This window comes from Amblyomma maculatum, chromosome 5, assembly GCF_055883805.1.
Source record: "Amblyomma maculatum isolate TAMU_Amacu chromosome 5, ASM5588380v1, whole genome shotgun sequence".
NCBI classification, from domain to species: Eukaryota; Metazoa; Arthropoda; class Arachnida; order Ixodida; family Ixodidae; genus Amblyomma; species Amblyomma maculatum.
Genome location: NC_139348.1, coordinates 97,988,071 through 98,007,661, shown reverse-complemented (window position 1 = coordinate 98,007,661; position 19,591 = coordinate 97,988,071). Strand labels below are relative to the sequence as shown.

Below are 19,591 nucleotides of genomic sequence, written 5' to 3'. Positions count from 1 at the left end.
AGACATGAATGACAAGTTTTCGATATCTCTGATTCCTACTTTCTATTGCACCCTTTCTGAAGAAGAAAATATGAAAGTTTAACTGTCAAAGCAGCTTCAAATAATACCGCAGCGACCAAGGTTAGTGATGGGCGGAGAGAATTTTCAGAGATTCATGTTGCCCAATTTTTAGGCTCTATGGTGTCTGATGCTAGGTTTAATTAAATTTTTCATTTTCTTTCCGCCGGCCTCGATCCTTGCTAGGCTCAGGCATACCACTGCACACGTCACCGTGGAGCGTTTAAATAAAACGACCATCGACATGGCTTTCAAGTTTTCAATTCCTACGACGTCAACTCCCATTGCACGCGCTCCCATATGAATGTCGGAAAGCAATGCTGTCAGAGCAGCTTCAGGCTGCATGGAAGTAAGAAGGATTAATGATTGCCGTGCAAGACTACCTCTAATTCATTAATCACAATCAGCATGACAAACACAAATTGCGCGCCAAAAGCCGGTCCTATATCCCTATAATTGACCCAGTCCTGTGCCAGCCGCATCCACATGATCCTATTCCTTTCTGATGCCCCCTGCTGCATTTACCTTCACTTGGAATCCAACGCATTATCTTATCGACCATCGGTTATCTTTCCTTCGTAGTACACGTCCAGCACATTCCCACTCCTTCTTGATTTCGACTAGAACATCAGTATCTCGTGTTTCTTTCTTAAATGGCTTTTTTCTGTTCATCTCTTGACCGTACGCGTTTACTGTCCTTTTCATAGTTCTTTTCGTAAGGTTCCGCTTATGCTGGACCCTTTTTTGTTAGCCGCACGTTTGTGCACTGCATGCGAAAACAAGGAGTATAAGCATCTTGCATACTTTCTTTCTCAGGGATAGTTAAAGGTGTTATTCATGATGTCAAAGTAATTACCGAATGGCGCTCCATCGCAGTCCTACACTTATAGTTGCTGCACTCTCCTAGTATGAATCTGGTTTCGCTATTCGTTAAGGGTTTCTAGCTCCTCGCTAGCGATTGTAAAGTTCTGTTCCTTCTACAGACTGCAGAATGGTACATTACCTTAGTTTATCTCACTTTCCCATCCAATGTTTTTCTTTCTCCGTTTAAGCTCTTTATCATCATCTGCAATACGATCTCCGAGTTTAGCGAGTCACTGTCGTAAATCAATCACAGATAACTGTCTAACGGACAAAACTGCCACCCAGCAAGATGCGAAATTTAAAGAATAAATATTACATTTTGAAACGTGTGTACTAACATAATTAAAAACCTGAAGATTGAAAAGAAAAGTGAAGAGGAAGCAAATATGTCGTGAGCCCACTGGTTTTTATTTGTTCGCCGCAAACATACAACAAAATTATTCATCGTCAACAATGTTTCTTGTAGCACCGCTGTTCCGCGTTATTGTTTTGTATATTCAAGCATATAGTGTCATCTTGATCAACTTTTCGAGTTTTTATTTAAAAACAAAAAGCAATGTGTTCGCACATACCCATCCTATTGCATTAGAAACAGCTCCGACACATTTGTTATTGAATACAGTGCTTTGTTGATAGAGTAAAATGTATAGGTGAGAAACTGAAATGCATTTGAAAGGCTCCGTAAGGGGTAGGGCATACAAGCGTCCGCCGCTCAAACAAAGCGTCTAACTTGCACACGAGGAATCGTATATCTGGTATTTGGGCGATGAGCCGCAGTTCTCGTCGTAGATGAACTCGCAGCAGTCGTTCGGTTGGTTCATCGAGCTACTCCGCCGCCAGTAGGTACAGCCGTACCCTGCGAAGTTGCAAAGAAAAATGAAGAAAAGCATTATCCCATGTGCGTACTTTAGCTTACGTTTCAATTTTTCAACGTGGCAGTAAGGAAGGACCTTTCGGCCCTGTACGCTCAATGTGGTGCTCAACCCTACCTCCTGGAGTTGCACAACTCGCGACATAACCAGCCCGCCTGGCTCAATGAACAGCACTGCACAATGAGTGCGCATGGGCCCACATTTCGTCACCCTCGTGTGGGATGCCCCAACGCATTCCGAGATTAATGCTAATAGGGCACGATAGACTAGTTCATCGTAGAGGGCGCAGATTACCGATGAACCGACCACACACGAAGGGGTTTAATCTGAGAGTGGTCTCTGCACCTGGCATGGTTCCGGCCACCCGTACAAGTCGGAGAGATAGATGCCCCGGAACCATACCTCGGACAGCCGCGCCCTTCCAGTCTTTGCAAACAGGGACCAGGGAACATTTTTAGGTGGCTGTCATCAAAACTGCTGTGGACGATGGGAATGGGCGACTGCAATTGTCAGCTACAAGGAACATCGCATATGGCATCCATAAAGTTCTAGGAACTTGACTTCTTCCAAGCAAAAGCACAGGACCGGCGAGTGGTGCGTATGAAGAACGCGCGTTAATCCGCTGTCACTCCCGCTTGTTTGCCTGGCCGTCTCGTTACACTCACATATTCAAGTAGCGGCACAAAAGGTACTTGCTTGTCATGGGCTAGACAAGAATCGATGCATCCCTCTAATTTGTCACACATGCTCACGGGATGGATAACTTCAACCCAGAGCCTGACGTAGATGTCGCTGACTTGATCGACAGAGCAGCATCGGCGCGCTCGAAATAAGGTTACGCACCAGTGTACAGCGAATACCAGTGTACACCAGTGTACAGCGAATACCAGTGTACCAAAGTTGCATTGCTGATGGTGTCGCCAAATTGTGTGGCATCCGTAAATTTTACAGTGGTGGCTAACCGAATGTAACTCTTTACCTTCCGACCTAGTGATGGCTTATCCTTACTTCACCAGAAAAAAATGACCTTAATGCTTATGTTTGATTTCATGCTTATAAAATTTTCTACTTGGGCCTGAAACCAAAAAAAAAAAAAAAAAAGTCAGCAGAGACTCTGCAGACTGCTTACGTGAAGGAACGTGACAGTATGATACGTTCGTGTGGTATCCGTTCAAATAATGCATATAAAGTGTTTTTTTTTTTTCCTGTTATGAAACAGTATTTTGTCTGCGCGTTACCGCTGGCCACCAGGTCCCAAAATTGGAATCTGTGATGCGAAGGGAAGGCGTTTCACGTGGTCGCGTGTGATGACCAGCATTAGATGCACTTGATGATTTTACGTCAAAATAGACTCAGGAGCAAGTGAGGCCGCACGCTTTTTTTATAATGTCGCTTCAATTCGCGCAACACTGTTCGCGAACTGGTGGCTTGATAAACTTTGCGCTCATTTAACAGTTTACGCGGTGAACTCTCAATACATGTTCCCATGTGCTGCCGCTTGCTGTGTGTGTGTGTTACGCATATTAACCGGCCGCTTGATGACGGAGTCTCAGCTTTGGAACCATGCTTTGCGTACAACGCCGGCTACCAGGGTTCCTACTACTAGGAAAAATAAGGTTTTTACTATATTTCACAGCCGATCAATGACATTTATGTTACATATACGCGTCAGCGACAATTATGTATATCAAGGTAAATAACACTGTTACCAAATATGTGCAGACATATTACTGCAGCGTTCATACTCCTTCCCAACAAATTCACTATGCCGCGGCAATTTTCTTTCCTGAAACTGCATCTTCGACGAATCAGTGCCTATTCACGTCTCCTGCCTACTAGCACCTGTCGGAGTCACTTTCGAGATTTTCCGCGTTACATGGCTTGAAATTGGGGTGCAAGAGACCAGGCGTGTTTGATTCCCATGTCACGCTTATTTGCCCGAGTTGCCACTGGATCATGCCATATGGTTTAATAAAGTCGCACGACCTGCCGACCACTCAGTTCCCAGCCATGTCACCTGTCAACTGCAACATAGTAAGGGCCACCTGCCAGATGCGTGGTCGTACATTTCGTGCCACGAACGCCGACGCCACCAGTTTTCTGCTAAAAGGGTATTTAAAATACTGCATAAAAACGGTTATTATCATTTATGTCGAATTAATGCTTTCACGTCTGTCGTGAAGCGGGGAAATCAGGAACGGTTCGGTCAGGGTCCTTTAATAACGCTGGTTTGGTTCTAGACGATATTCCCGAGAAAATAACCCCAAACCAGTCAAGCACCAGGCAGACGAATATATTACACCCATTGAAAACCGAAAAGTATCATGTAAGACTGGGGATCCAACCCAGCCCCACTCAGCCCGAGATGCGCATTCGTTTCTAAAATGTTCCAAGAGCATACCCGTCGCGCACACTTCACCAGAAACCGTCCATGTGATATTTTATGGAGTTTTCACTGCTTTAGTCTCTATTATAAATGCAAACTCGAAAGGCTCCGTAAATTCCCAAAAGAGCTGCGGTTGAGTGTCAAGTGCTCTTCAGGCCTATGTAGACGTCATACACATGAAAAAGGTTGCTATACAAAATCTCGTACAGTCACAAATCGTCGGCAATGAATGGAATCGCACGTGGTCACTGCGGTCATTACACCTGTTCATCATCATCAACCGGAGGCTAACCAAGAGGGTTCTACTTAAGTTGAGGACAACGCAGAGGGCTATAGAACGAAAAATCTTGGGGGTAACATTAAGAGATAGGAAGCGTGCAGAATGGGTCAGAGAAATAACTCAAGTTACTGACATTCTAGTGGAAATCAAGAAGAAATGGGCATGGGCAGGACATGTAGTACGAAGAGAGGATAACCGATGGTCGCTTAGGGTAACAAATTAGATTCTAAGGGAAGGAAAGCGTAGCAGGGGGCGGCAGAAAGTTAGGTGGGTGATTGAGATTAAGAAGTTTGCAGGGGTCAAGTGGATGCAGCTAGCACATAACCGGGTTAATTGGAGAAATATGGGAGAGGCCTTGGCCATGCGGTGGGTATAGTCAGGCTGATGATGATTATGATGATCATCATCATCATCAACCGGATTATACCCACTGCTGGAGAAAAGTCTTTCCCTAATCCCTCCTTTTATGCCGGTCCTGTGCAAGCACATCCACATCCCCTTCAAACTTCTTAACCTCACCAGTCCCATCCGCCTACCTAACTCTCTGCTGTCCTCAGCGCCCTTGTCTTTCCTTGGAATCACATTACGACCATCGGAAATCCTCTCCTCCCGCTACATGTCCTACTCATTCACATATCTTCTTTTTTTTACTGGAGTACCATTAACCGGAGTTGTTTCTCTCACCCATTCTGCACACTTGCTGTCTGTTACCGTTACGCCTTCCTTTCATAGTTAACCGTGATCTCCTCAATTTAATTAGAGCCCTCTTCATTAGCGTTCGCGTTTCTGACCCAGAAGTGAGTCACTTTCCCGAGGTGAGTTACTTACCTTCTTTAAAACTGGCGGCACTACGCCTGCAGAAAACGAACAAAGTAGGCAATCTCAGCAGCGCCAGCTTTTAAACTATATCAGGATGTTTCGCGTAACTTGAGCATATTATTAAAAAGCGGTAAGTCGCATTTGCGCCAAATAAACGACATGTTTGCCTTCCTATGGAGCTGCTCAGGCTATCCACTTATTTATGCAAATACAAAAATTGGGAGGAACTTAAGCTCTGCCTTTAAGCGTATAATGCGACAGATTTAACAGCTTCCGTCCGCTCTTCCCTTGCGTATTTTCATTCCTATCCGCTGAATGATTAATTAATTGATTCATGCCTCAATATCCCACAGATATTAACTATGATACACTCGCAAGGTATGGCATTGTAAGAAAAAACGACCGAGGAGACATAACTCCCAGCTTTTACAAAGACATACAAACGAGCCTGCGTGGCCTAGAAGTAGCATTCCTGCCTCGGGATGAAAGGGCTCTCACGAGATACCTTTTTTTTATATTTTGAAAACCTTCCTTCTATGCCGGAAAATGGCGCCCCGTAAAAATGTACGTTGGAGAAAAGTTGGGTTGGTTGTTTAAGGTGCATTATGAAAAATACTGCCAGGAGCGCCACATACCGGCAATCAATATTTCGTTTACGCCAGTTTGTTCTTCCGTTTTTATTATCTTTGGTTCACTTTCCGCAAATCCCCACGTATGTCTGTAACCGGTGAATCGCATCAATCAACCGTGCATTTGTTCTGTGCCAAGATTCTTCTTCGAATTGAACTGCCAGAAACGACTGTTTTGCATAAGAAATTGAGTGAGAAGCTGGTGTGTGGACACTCGGTGATTAAATCTATGAGGTGCGCATATTATCCGCGCGGTGACTTAGCGGACATGGTGTTTCACTGCAGAGTTTAAAGTCGCAAGATTCAATCTCTGGCCAAGATGCACTTGTGTCCATCCAGGCATAATGCTGAAATTTGCCTCGACCCTTTTGATGCCAGTTCAGAATAAAGAGCTGCAAGAAGTCCTGATGAATGCCCGCCCCTTCAATAAGGAGTTGAAGTCCAACCTTACATTTTGTACCAGTACGCAGTCAAGCGCCCGTGCAATACTATATCTGTACTGTTACTGTGCCTAACTAATTTAAAGAAATGGTATAATTAAGCTTTGCCCTATTTGTATCATACACTAGCGCTATTTCGTACAGAACCACGGATGCCTGCTCCTAGCTCACAATGGCACTTTAAGGACTTCACAAAATGACTGAGCGCTTCAGCTGCTCGCGCGTTATCTGTTGATCCATCAACGTACATCCTATCGCTGAAGGTTTCTGGTAGCCACCGAATGCCGGCGCCACTATGACACGTCAAGAAAAAGGAAGATAAAAATATGCTTCTCTCCATTCTCCGCTCACGGCGACGACGCCGGACTTCCTGCGATACGTCGCCGTTAGGCTCCTGCGCCAAAATCTTTTCGCAGCGAACGCTTTTATCAGGACAATCTGCGATTACACTACACAGTCTTGAGATAACATGCATACTCCGTTGGTGCTCAAGATAAGCAATTTGTCCCACTCTTCTGAAGCGACTGATTCCAGTCATGCGCGATTCTACAAACGTCAGAATATATTGCCAGTAGATGGCACGCTGATATGAGACTTCAAACACTAGGCAACACTGCTAATCTGGTAATCAACGGAACTATGCCGACATGCAAGTATATTTGAAATAGGATTTTTAACTAGCCAGTTGGTTGCAGGGGAAATATATTCTGATCCCTGAAATAGAGACCGATAGGTCCTGAAGACAAAACATTCAACACTTTTCCTTTTGGTCGGTTCTGCTAATCTTGTCTGCGCTTTGACGTTTCTTTTTGATGCGAAAGGCTACGAAAGGTCCACGGTGTTCCCGGATGATATTGTAAAGGTCATGTGTAAGCGCTGATGAAGATGCGAGTGGAAACGGAGCGACAAAGATGTAAAGGCGTCGACACATCATATCGCTGCAACATACAAAAGATGCTGGTTGTCTCTATAACAAGGGCACAAGAAACAGTGTCGTGATAGCAATTCGCGTAAGCAGTAGAATTAACAAACCTCTTGGCATGTTTCAACAGCAGCTTCCTCCTAGTGAACGATGGGTTTAAAAAGATGAAAGTTCCTTTAGGTAGGTTTCATAATATTGTGCTCATATTTACCTGCACTGAATGTTTAATAAAATTAAGTTACCGGATCGCGGTATCATATCATTAGTACGTTAGCTTACTGCTTCTGAGACATGAGTATGCGCAGGTTGCTGCGATGATTGAAAGATATGGTGCGGAAAGGTAACCACCTGTGTAAAACATTGCTTTCTCTGTTGTGCAACCTTATCATGGCCGCTATATCGGGTCTGATTACGAAGTAACCATGGTGAAGTCTGGAGCACTAAATGTCATGAAATTTGCTCGTTGTTAATTTGACTCTAATTCACATTCAGCCTACATGTAAAAGTGAAGGCAACAATGTGAGAATTCGTTCAAGCAACACTCCTTATTAAATCCTGTCGAATTTGCTTGTTTTAGATGCTTTCATTCTCTGGACCTTTCCAAGACTTTACCACCGGAGCATACTAAACAGACCATGAATGAAGGCCATTCACAGTGCCGCAGGCGAACTTTTCTCGTCGGTCAATTTAAAACAGTAAATATATTTGCACTCTGGCATCAGCATCTCAAAAACTTACACATAATGCGTCGTTGTGAGCACTACACTGAGCGAGTAACGCTTGTTGCGACGTAAGTGCCGCAAAGCAACACAACAACGACTGAGGGGCGTGTAGTTTTCGCTTAGGAACGGTCAAAACACTGCGCTGCCAGCGTCTAGTCGTGGAGTAGAATCCTCCACTAAGCACACGAGTAATTTGGTGTCGACACATGTAGTAGTGATTAGTTTCTAAAGCAAACAAAAAGTGGCATCCTGCCGTGATAAAGTGCGCATATTATAAAACGTCATTGTAGCAATAGCGCCTTCCACTCACCGTTGGCAGCGTACCGGTGTCGCAAGACGCTGCATGTTGTGCAGTCAGTGTATATGAGATAATAGTCATGGGGCTCTACGTCATCTGCAATGGGGGAAAATGTCGACGCGGTTCAAAAACTTTGCACATCAAGGCAGCAGTGGTAAGGAGGGGAATTTCAGTAATGCAGATCGTGGCACATACCCCCCCCCCCTTTCCCATTTTCTTTTATGAGCGTGTTTTTCATATTAGCAAGATAAGAGCTGGTCGTTTTTACCGTGTACTGCTAATTATTGTATTTATTGTGAAGGGGACGTCTGCGTTATTTTTACAAGTGATTTGCATAGTACGGCCGACCTCAATAGTTGGACGATTAATCAGCCATAATAACCAATCAACTCATTATTTATCTTGGAAGCTGGGCATAACTGAGATATTGGCTGCCGTCAACGTGAAAGCTAAAAATTAGAACTGCCAGCATTTGCACTCTACAAATAAAGTGGATTTTCAAATGAGTCCAAGTTCTTGTTCTCAGCTATCCTATTCAGCTGTTCGTCAAAGCTGCAGGATAGTCTCCCTCGTGCAAACATTTCGACACGTCGGTTAAAAGTGAGGAATCAGTAACCTTTTGACGACCTAGAGTTGCTGAACCATGCAATGACATTTGTGCCCCTCACGTCCAACGTGAGGGGCACAACGTGACCTAACTACAGCTAGTTTTTATTTTTTTCAGCATGCCATAGTATACGGTCCTCGTCATACACTAGCCGTAGACGACAATGATTACCTGAGTCTCAGCTTTGTTGTTTCTTACAATCACTCTGCTTCACTTCGCATTTCCTTTCGTTTTCCCTCTTTTACCTCTTGTATCGTTTAAATTATTCTACTCATAAAATACAAACCACATTTCACTCCATTCATCGCGTGTTCCTTATTCCGGCCTGCTCCTAAGATTGCTGACCCACCAAGTGATTACATATACGTTCTATTTCGACACGAACTCTTAAAATATGTTTATCACTTCTAACGAGATCCTCTCGCATCGCTCCCTATATTTCGAGCACTCCCAATACTTACGTTCATCGGGAGTAAATGTGAACTTGTCCTTTGCTTCGTAGCACTCTGCTGAACTCTGCTGCAACTTCGCGGTGCTGCATCAGAGAAGAAATTGCCTTAGTTAAGCAAAGGCGGGCTTATGCCACTTCTCAGAAACATTACTAAGACAGGGTTTACACTACAAATCCTTATGTTTGGATTTAGAGTAGAAAAGGCTCATAAGGACCTAGTTTTTTGTTGGGCACAAGATCTGCTTCCTTCGTGGCAGTTTCCTTCATTCAGTGAGAAAAGAGGACTTAGACTACGAATAACGCAAGACTTGATTTAACCACTTCGATTTAACCACACGGAAGCCCAGTACACTTTAACAGATTCTAAAACTGCGATTTTAAATTTTACACGAGGCGGATTATATGTCAATGATTTTAGCATACTGGGCTCGCCCGATGCACCCACATACCGCCAAATGGAGCTGTTATGAATGCCTGCGCACTAGAGGAATACGAGAAACAAGATTCTTTAAACCGGGCTCAGGTGGCCTCTAATCCTGGATTGACGAGACAGCGCTACACCTTGTTCAGCGAGCTGTGGGTAACCTACAAAGTCTCGCACGGGCTCTACCCCCACTCAACCTCTACCTAGGCAGTAAACACGCAACAACAGACTAAAAACACACACTATTCCTTACCCCTTATTCTATCCCACTGCGATACCCCCTTCCACAATGTACACTGTGACCAGAACCCTTTACCTCTTCCCTCCACATCCTGTCCTCTGCCTGGCGCCCCCCCCCCCCCCCCCCCCCCCCCGTGGGGCCTAGAGTTCTTCAAAACCTAAGAGGACTGGGAAACCCTGCAGCGCTCCTCGACCGTACAGACCATAGCCATCAGCCAAGTTGCGAGATGCAGGGGTGTCGGGCGAGTACCTGAGGGCTTGTATGCCCTTAACTCCTACGTGTATTAAAGTTTTTCTGTCCGTGTCACAATTTTTTCCAGACCCTTTGCTTGAAGGAAGCATTCCAGCAATCACGACGAAATCCAACGATCCGGGCAATAATGTTTTTGCACTAAAAGCATGAAGATGACGCGGACTTTATAATGTGGACTTATATAATTGCATGCAGGTTTATTGAGGTAAAACAAAACAAGAGAAAAACTAAACTAGCTAGAAACGAAACAAAGAGAAAGGTACGCAGAACTAAACAGCCTCCATCGCTTATTGGTGACTCACATGGACCCATTGTGTGCAAAGGTGATAAGCGCCGGTGAGCTGAAATTCTGGTAGGGTCCGACTTTCTGGTATTTGACGCATTTTGCGGTTCCGCCAAAATCCCGATCGTAGTAGTAATTTCTGTACATGAGGTACCACTCCCCGACGTCGGGATAGCACTGCAAACCAACAGATTTTTATAGCACACATGAGTTTCCATCTTTAAACAGCTCTCATTCAAGTTCAAGGAAATTGTTTGTATCAAGTAACTGATACGAGCATCTCAACTAAAGCCCCAGAAGGGACCAGTAGCATAATAAAAACAAGGGCCGGACATCCCGTTTAAATGAAATCTGAAGTAGCGGCACATATGCAACGGCAAAGGTGAAAACCAAAAAATGAAAATACTAGCCCTTATCTCTAGCTAACTAATAGTACGATCACCGAAGAAAGCGGGATCTGCGACTCATAGCCGGCATGAAACCGTAAATGTCAAATGCCAACCACGACACTTAAAATAATTCGGCGGCCACTTTTCGATGGAGGCGAAAAGCAAGGCACCCGTGTGCTGTGCGATGTCAGTCCACATTAAAGAAACCCAGATGGTCGAAATTTTCGGAGCCATCCACTACGGCGTCTCTCAAGGCGGTTGGGGGCTTGATGTCCCCTTTGGGACATCAAGCCCCATAAGCCAAATCAAACCAAACTTAAATAGCATTAATGATACTGCTGTGCTATTATTCCATAGCAATGGTGGACTGCAGTATTTGAACTGTAATAATGGCAATGTTGTTTTGAGATGTTTGGGAGAGATGAGCATGCAGTACACCCTCAACTACGGCAACTCTCATAAACAATATTTATTCAGGATGTTCAACCATATATATTACCACATCATAACATTATTAAAATTGTGGGCCATTTCGCAACTGCGTTTATGAAAGCACAGCCCATTAAGATCGGATGCTTGCTTCGTAAACTCCAGCGACCCGCACTTTTGAACTTCAAAATGTGTAAAGTTTCAAATACAACTGTGTCACCAATACTAACATGTATACATATTACCTGCCAGATAATGTTTATATCTATTGAAGTCCAATGCAGCCTTTTTATGTAGCAACGTATGTAGCAACGTACCCGTACAAATAGGCGACCTAAGGATTAACACTAACGTTCTTGATGGCAGATACTGCCCTTTCTACTAAAGTGGATGCCCTCGTCAATTCCTTTTCCTACTATTCACGTCCCAATGTAGCATTTCTCAAGACGTGCGACGAATTTGACAAACCCAAGAGTGTTAAGCCTGACTGCCTATTGAATCTTATTGAAAAAAAGCTTCATTTGCCCCGCGTATAAAATGTTCAGCTTTGTTTAGTAGGGTAGCAGAAGTTGTCAAACCACCATTTAAGACTGAACGCATGAAATGATTTTCAGTATAGACAACCATTAGCTGACATAACGTTCACAGTGGGAGGATCCTAGTACCCGGATTCCCAGACGGACTTAGCATTTTAGCTACCCATTGGACCGATAGCTCAAAGTTAATAATGACTTAATATCTTCAATCTGCACCAAGGGTCGGAAAGATTTAAGACACTGAGAAGTGTCGAGTGGTTGAGAGCTACTGGAGATTTGTTACGCCCTCATTCGAGGCAAATTGTTGAAGTACGCGAGAAGCATCGTATTCAAAGTTATTATTGTGCCTCGTGCTTCTATCCTGCAAAAGAGCTGACAGTGCGGTGTCAGTCGAGCCACGAATTTAAAACCACGAAATTAGACCCCACTATCACTCTGATGGTCTCTCTTTTTTGTGTCAGTACTCCACAGCGGTTCAAGGTCGACGGCGGCTCACATTTGGCCTTTAGTGAGCCAGAGGACAAAGTGTGGCTACAAGCAAACACCATGCCCCACCCACATGGTGTCGCACCACATTGCGCCACGAGGAATCGAACCACTATCGGTCCGATCTCCAGCCAAGCGCGCAATCCGGGCTCGTATAAGGATAGCAAATGTATTATGGAAAGAAAAGGGAGATGTGTTGCGCAGGTGGTAAGAGAAAGAGATCGTAATTCTCCTTGTCTAGCTTGAGGGTGACAGTTCTGATGATAATGAAGTTAGTGATAGTGACGATGACAGTAGCGATGATAATGACGCTGTAGTTAGTGATAATGATATTGATGGTAGTTGTGCTGACAATAACGACACATTTAGTTTTGGATTGCAGTAGCTATAGTGATGATGGTGAAGAGGATGGTTAAGAAGAAACGCAAGCAAGCTTAACGAAGCTTTCACTTCATCTGGGTTTAGTAGAGTTAACCTACAGCAATTTGTTTCAACATGAATTTTCCACAACTGGCCACATCTGCTTTAGTAATGTAAATTCACTTCGTCTCTGCACAAATGCGAAAGTACAGTTTTCTTTGTGCCGCAACATTAAAATACGGTGATTGATTTTTTTTTTTTACCTTTTTGGACAGCGATAGGTCTTCAGCGGTGGCGTAGTGGTAGAACATCCGCCTCGCATGCAAGAGGGCCGGTGTTCAAATCCCGGTGCCACGCAATAATCCACCGGATTAAAATATCCGCGTGTCGATGGAATTGCATAAACAGGTTTGGGGTGCAACCTGCTGCCGGTGAACACCTCCGGCAACGCACTACCTCACCAGAACAGGAGTTGGCCACCCTGGTGCAGTAATTGGCCGCAACCTCTCATAAGTTATATAAAACCCCGGCCCTCAGTCACCAGCGGCTGCGGAACAACTGACCACGGCGGCGGTCAGACCTGTGACGCAGCAGGGGGTGCTAAGAGGCGGTGAACTTGTAGTGTATCAGTCAACTTCACTGGCCTAGGCTATTCTGTGTTTTTTTGCGCTTGCGCGCATTTAGTTGGGGCAATCACTTTAAACTTCGCAATGGCCGATGAAACCTAGTCTGTCTTCGGTGCAGGCCACTAATCATTCAAGTCGATTCAACCCTTGGGTTGTTTTAGTTATATAAGTTCAGAAATCAGTAAAAGACTTACCCTGCTCGAATCCTGATACAGCTGCAGGTCACTTCGCATTTCCGGATAATCTATACCAGTGACAGTCTCCAATCGAAACCCCACAAGTGAGAAAACTGTGTATGCCACCAGCATTGTGGGCACGGAGATCGGCCCAGCCTGCCAATTCTGCCTCCGATGCGTGGAATGCGCGCACGAGCGCCGGTCGTTCATTGCAACTTTCACCGGGTATTTCATGTGGAAAGCCATGCAGTGTGAATATATTTTCCACTAATAAAGCCATGCGACTTCCGCTGGAAGTACAGGGCTTGTGTTCGCATTCGAGAACGACAGGTGCGAAGCAAAATAATGTGCTTTTAACGATTTCCTGTATTTCTTTTCTTATCTTAGTTGCATACTCTCAGGAATGTCATGCCGTGACTGTAACATGTTATCGATAGTGTCCTTTTCTCCTTTTTCTACACTGGTAGTTTAAAAGGGCACGCATATTACGCGTGATCTCATTGCCTCGTCAAATTTGTTTACTCAATACTTCACGTTTCCTGCGTATATATATATATATATATATATATATATATATATATATATATATATATATATATATATATGTATATATATATATATATATATATATATATATATATATATATATATATATATATATATATATATATATATATATATATATATATATATATATATATATATATATATATATATATGTACAAATCTCCCTCTTTTAAAACATAAAATATATTTGGACATCAGTTCGATAACTTCACAGCAGCTGTACTCCAATCAGGATTCAAAACACACTATGACCGCAAACGTTGTGAATCGTACTTAATCCATAAATTCAACACCGTCGCAGGCGGTATGAACGAATCAGTAGGAAAGCCGTCCTACCTTCATACTTGAGCCCTGTCAGGCAGGTCTAACATCCCTACAATAACGGACACAATTATTTTAAACATTTCCGGATCTCGAGGGTAACAAACAAAATGTCATGTAATAAATGTCATGTTTATATATTGCTTGTTGACTCGCCTTTATGTACGCATGGTGCTATTGTTCATAAATCTACCCTGATAAGATGGCGGTTTGAAATAATTTTTTGAACTATGGCTTTCCACTGTCTTTTTTTTTTTGTCAACCACTATACCGATGTGTGGCGCTAGATTTAGGATTGATCTCTGTTTAACTTTGTAATGTGTCCGAATACTGTTCCATTGAGTGACATTTATGCTTTAAATGTATCTTGTCCATTATTATCGAAGTATTTGTTATTATTTTTTAAGTAACACTTTAGAATCCTTTAGAGCTTGATTTGCATTTCTCCTCTTCCAAGATTTTCCAGCGTGCCCTTTGGTTCAGATGGGCAGATGCTGCAGCAGTGGCATATGCTCACTTATCCATGTTTTTTGCCCTGACATTTCCTTGTATAACGAGCCTTACCATGTTGTTTTAATCTGTGTACCACCCCTGTTTCGTGCGTCACGTGTGACGGCGTCTGGAGCCACTTTGAATGCTTTTACGCCGCGACGGACCACACTGATGACGACCCGGCGGCGGCGCGGTCGCTCCATGGTCGCTCACAAATGGCACATTCGTTCTTCCTTCTTTGTAGAAAGCTGAACCTCCACCACCGCCTCTTCCTTTTTATCTTTTCCTTTCCAACTTTTCGCCCTCCCCCCCCCTTTTTTTTTAAAGGGGAAACCCGCTACGCCGGGCGTTTCCCCACTTCCCCCTCTATCTTCCCTCTCTCATGATGTGCGTGTGTATACTGTTTGTTGTCGCCGTAGCAGGTAACATCTCTGCCTCACCCGTTTTCTTCCCCCTTTTCATCCTCTCTGTGAGGGCTTTTAAGAAAATGCGTGTAACCACCTGTACTTCATTCTTTAAGAAGACCGGACCCCGGCCGAAACGTCGAAATAAATCCAACGTTACGTTTTTAAAACCTTGGTGATTCATTTTACATTTATATATATATATATATATATATATATATATATATATATATATATATATATATATATATATATATATATATATATTATGTGTGTTTGTGTGTGTGTATGTGTGTGTGTGAGAGAGAGAGAGAAAGAGAGAGATAATGGCACATAGTGAACCTGCTCTGTACTAGTAGCAGCCTGCTTTGGGGACGTCGTGGGAGCGGGGGAGCCCAAATTAGTTACCATGAATTCACTCATTACTGTCAGATATCCTGAAGTTTATATACAGGTGAAGAAGGGCGACTTGAACTAGAAGTCGCCCTTCTCCACCTGTGGTCGCCCTTCTTCTACACCTGTGTTCTGTGTGTTGTATTCTTTCTCTGTCCTGTTTTAGCGCGCTGTTTCTGTTGAAAACTATGTACCAACTGGCCCGGCAACTTTCTGTAATACCTATAAAAACCGGCCTAGCTATGATCACAGTGATCACTTCAAAGGTTTTGCCCTGTATTGCGCCACTCCCATTCACCTACGTTCTTGCTGAACGTAAGATCTGGAGACGTGTTTGCACACACTATTGCCATCCCTCGTTGGGAACTACGGACTTGTCTTAAGAGCTAATCCCAGATTGTGATCATTTGGCAGTAAAAATTGATATTCATCTGCCTGGTGTTACCCATGTAACCCCTACATATACCTGTATTTTATCTGATGCATTATTTCTCTGCGACATGTGACATTATGTATTGTTATAGTGTGGTGATATTATGCATTCATCTTTCTTTGCTTTAATTCTTGTATAAGTTCTACACGCTTTTGTTTGATTTGTGAGGTTTTAGTTTATATTTTCTTCTCTTCATTGGCAGTTTTACGAATGTATAAGCGATAACTAACTTTCTTCATGTTTATTGTAGTTCCTTCTTCTGATGTCTCTAACTTTGACGATTGGGTGCCTGCAACCTGTGTACTTTTTCCATTGGACCCTTTACCAGCCGCTGGCTATGGGTCCAAGCAGTGTCTGCCTATTTTCTTGTAACGCACCAAAATAACAATAAAAAGACAGTCGTGTTATGTTCTGTTCTGTCCTGTACTATTACACTACCAACGACGTTTTTAAGTTTTTGAGCCATCTCTATAAAATGTGATGTAATTTCTATACTTTTCTTTTAGTGCCAGGTTATTCTTGTAAGATATGCTCATGTGGTGTTCTTGTTTTCGGAAATTGCGTTAGTGTGAGGTCGAGAACCGTGGGAAAGGTGCACCTTGGTGGGACGTAGTTTGTGATGTCATTTCTATGCTTTTCTTTTAGTGCCAGGTTATTCTTGTACGATATGCTCATGTGGTGTTCTTGTTGTCGGAAATTGCGTTAGTGTGAGGTCGAAAACCGTGGGGAAGGTGTACCTTGGCGGGACGTAGTTTATGCCTTGGAACAATACTTGGCATTTAATTTATTGTGTCTAAGTCCGGGCACTTTTGTTCAAAAAGCATGAACAACAGCTTAATCAACAGGGGCGTATTGTTGAAGATACTTCTAGATGGACATTTTGTGACTATTGAATAACAGAAACGGTTCGGCTGAGAACGGATTTTAAGGATGTATGTACAGTCTTTGTCAAAAATATACAGCCCAAGGGGTTTGCTTCTAAGCATTCTAAGCACCTGGAAGCAATACTGGTACATGGAGTTAATCATAGAAAAGAGCAAGGACTAGATTTCACTTCTACGAGATTTCGAGCGCTGCAGATGCGAAACTAGCTTCATTACGAGGCTGAGAAGCAAAACCCTTGGGCAGTATATTTTTGACAGACTGTACCTGTTAGTGCGGTTCTTCTATCTTCTAGGCCAGGTTTATTTGTTTCTACATAAAGGCTGGCTATTGAAGGTGTTCGATACGCAGCTGACAAAAACCGTAAACAAAGATTATGTATGGGATCTAATCGTTTCAAGGAAGATGGCCTGGCTGAGATATATACTATGCATCCATAGTCAAAGATGGAGGGGACGACAGAGCGACATATTTGTAAAAGACACGATCGGTCGGACGCCCACTGTTTCGTGAAAGCACTTTTAGGACGTTAAGGGTTAGGGCAGGTTTTTTTCTTTTCAGGTACTTTTTGTACGGTAGAAATGCAAGTTTTCTGTCAAATGCAATACCTAAATTTTAATGTTCTGGTTTCACTGGTAGTATGGATTGGTTCAGGTGTAGCATGGGGTCGATCTGTAGGCCTCGTCTCAATGAAAACACAACGGCTAGTGTTTTTTTCGGAGGAAAACTTAAATACATTGTTGTCAGCCTGGGTAGATAGCTTATTTAATGTCATTTGTATTTGTCTTTCAAAGGCGGATATGTTGGAAGAATTGTACGCTACTTGCAATGTAATGTTCAACAGCCTAGGGAAGGAACAGCAGTTTACGTTAGATAGCGAAGCACTGGAAGTAGTAGGCGAATATATCTATTTAGGACAGGTAGTAGCCGCAGATCCGGACCATGAATGGGAAATAACAAGGAGAATAAGACTGGGATGGAGCGCATTTGGCAAGCACTCCCAGATTATGACTAGCAGCTTACCGGTATCGTTCACAAAAAAAAGTATACAACAGTTGCATCCTACCTGTACTTACCTATGGGGCTGAAACGTGGAAGCTAACAAAGAGGGTTCTACTTAAGTTGAGGACAACGCAGAGGGCTATGGAAAGAAAAATGGTAGGGATAACGTTAAGAGATAGGAAACGTGCAGAGTGGATCAGAGAAATAGCTCGTCACTGATATTCTAATGGAAGGCACGAAGAAAACATGGGCATGGGCAGGACATGTAGTGTGAAGTGAGGATAACCGATGGTCGCTTAGGGTAACAAACTGGATTCCAAGGGAAAGAAAGCGTAGCAAGGGGCGGCAGAAAGTTAGGTGGGCGGATAAGATTAAGAAGTTCGCAGGGATCAAGTGGATGCAGCTAGCACAGGACCGGGTTATTTAGAGGAATATGGGAGAGGCCTTCGCCCTGCAGTGGGTATAGTCAGGCTGAGGATGATAATGATGATGCAGGTTATCTACATGAACAGAATACATTATGGTCTTTGGGATTACTTTAGGTAATGAGTTCATTTTTACCATGAAGAGTGTTGTGCTTAGTATGCAGCCCTGTGGTACGCCATTCTCTTGTCTATAAGTTACGGAAAAAACAATGCCTAAACGCACTTGCAATGTAAGATTAATCAGGAAGTCGTTCAAGCAATGGAGGAAGGTGAGAGGTGTGGACCGCGCAACCTCGAGCGAGCGCGCCCGATGGGTCCGAGCCAACGGCGACCTTATGCGCATGTCACGCCAGCCGGGGACGGCGGCATATGTGCGGATACATGACCTTACCAGAGAAGAGACAAGCGGTGAGCGATCCGCACGAGTGGCCTTTTTTTTAGCCGGGCGTTGTGCCTGTGGGGCAGTGTGTTTCTGTCGGCGTCAAGGGTGCGTCCATTCCCGCCGGAGGAAAAACCTCCGTGAGTGCATTCGCCTGGGGTCGTTTATTTTCCTATCTTTTGGCTCGTGCGTGCTTTAACGTGTTGTGTGTGTATCCGCCAGTGCCGTGTTCCTTTTCTATTTTCGTTATCTCCGACACTTCGTTGACGTGCCGGCGTAGCGTCTGCCTTACCCTTCGCCCTTCTTTTACATAGTCTATCCTTCGATATACAGTTGCCCTGTTGATTTTTTTTTATTTTTTCTATCCTAATTGAAGTGTTTTTGTTCCTGAGTCTGCGTTCTTTTGTGGTCATACTTAACTCGGTTTGCGGCTCCCGAGCCCCCTGAGAAAAGGCGGAGGCCTTCATCTGGCGCCCAACGTGGGGCGACTGCAGCATAAAACTGACGACAAGGGGAAGGCTTCACCAGATTTGGCTCCGGTTTTCAGCCAGTTGACCGTGATGCTGGAACGCCAGGCACAAACAACACCTAGCTTCCGCCTACAGCTCACAGTGCCTAAATACGAGGACCATACCGATAAGAAATCAGTAGCAGAGTTCTTACAAGAAATGGAGGACTACCGCAAACCAGAGGCGTTGCCCGACATTGTACTACAACGCGTCTTGCCAGTAGCTCTGATGGCGT

General features: G+C 43.8%; 1 protein-coding gene across 1 annotated transcript; it reads right to left on the bottom strand.

Moving 5' to 3' along the window:
• Positions 1 to 1,315: 1,315 nt before the first annotated feature.
• Positions 1,316 to 13,759, bottom strand: LOC146188983 (uncharacterized). Its single transcript, XM_084605147.1, has 5 exons — positions 13,568 to 13,759; positions 10,567 to 10,724; positions 9,358 to 9,431; positions 8,302 to 8,385; positions 1,316 to 1,777 (listed from the first exon to the last, which is right to left on the bottom strand). The coding sequence occupies exons 1-5, from the start codon at positions 13,757 to 13,759 to the stop codon at positions 1,647 to 1,649; spliced, it is 639 nt and encodes a 212-aa protein (XP_084461273.1). The 3' UTR covers positions 1,316 to 1,646.
• Positions 13,760 to 19,591: the final 5,832 nt, after the last annotated feature.

Coding starts and splice junctions, on each gene's coding strand:
- LOC146188983 (XM_084605147.1), bottom strand. CDS start 13,759: ATGAACGACCGGCGCTCGTGCGCGCATTCCACGCATCGGAGGCAGAAT. Junction 10,725..13,567: donor TGTATCAGGATTCGAGCAGG/GTAAGTCTTTTA, acceptor GTTGGTTTGCAG/TGCTATCCCGACGTCGGGGA. Junction 1,778..8,301: donor ACACCGGTACGCTGCCAACG/GTGAGTGGAAGG, acceptor GCAACTTCGCAG/GGTACGGCTGTACCTACTGG.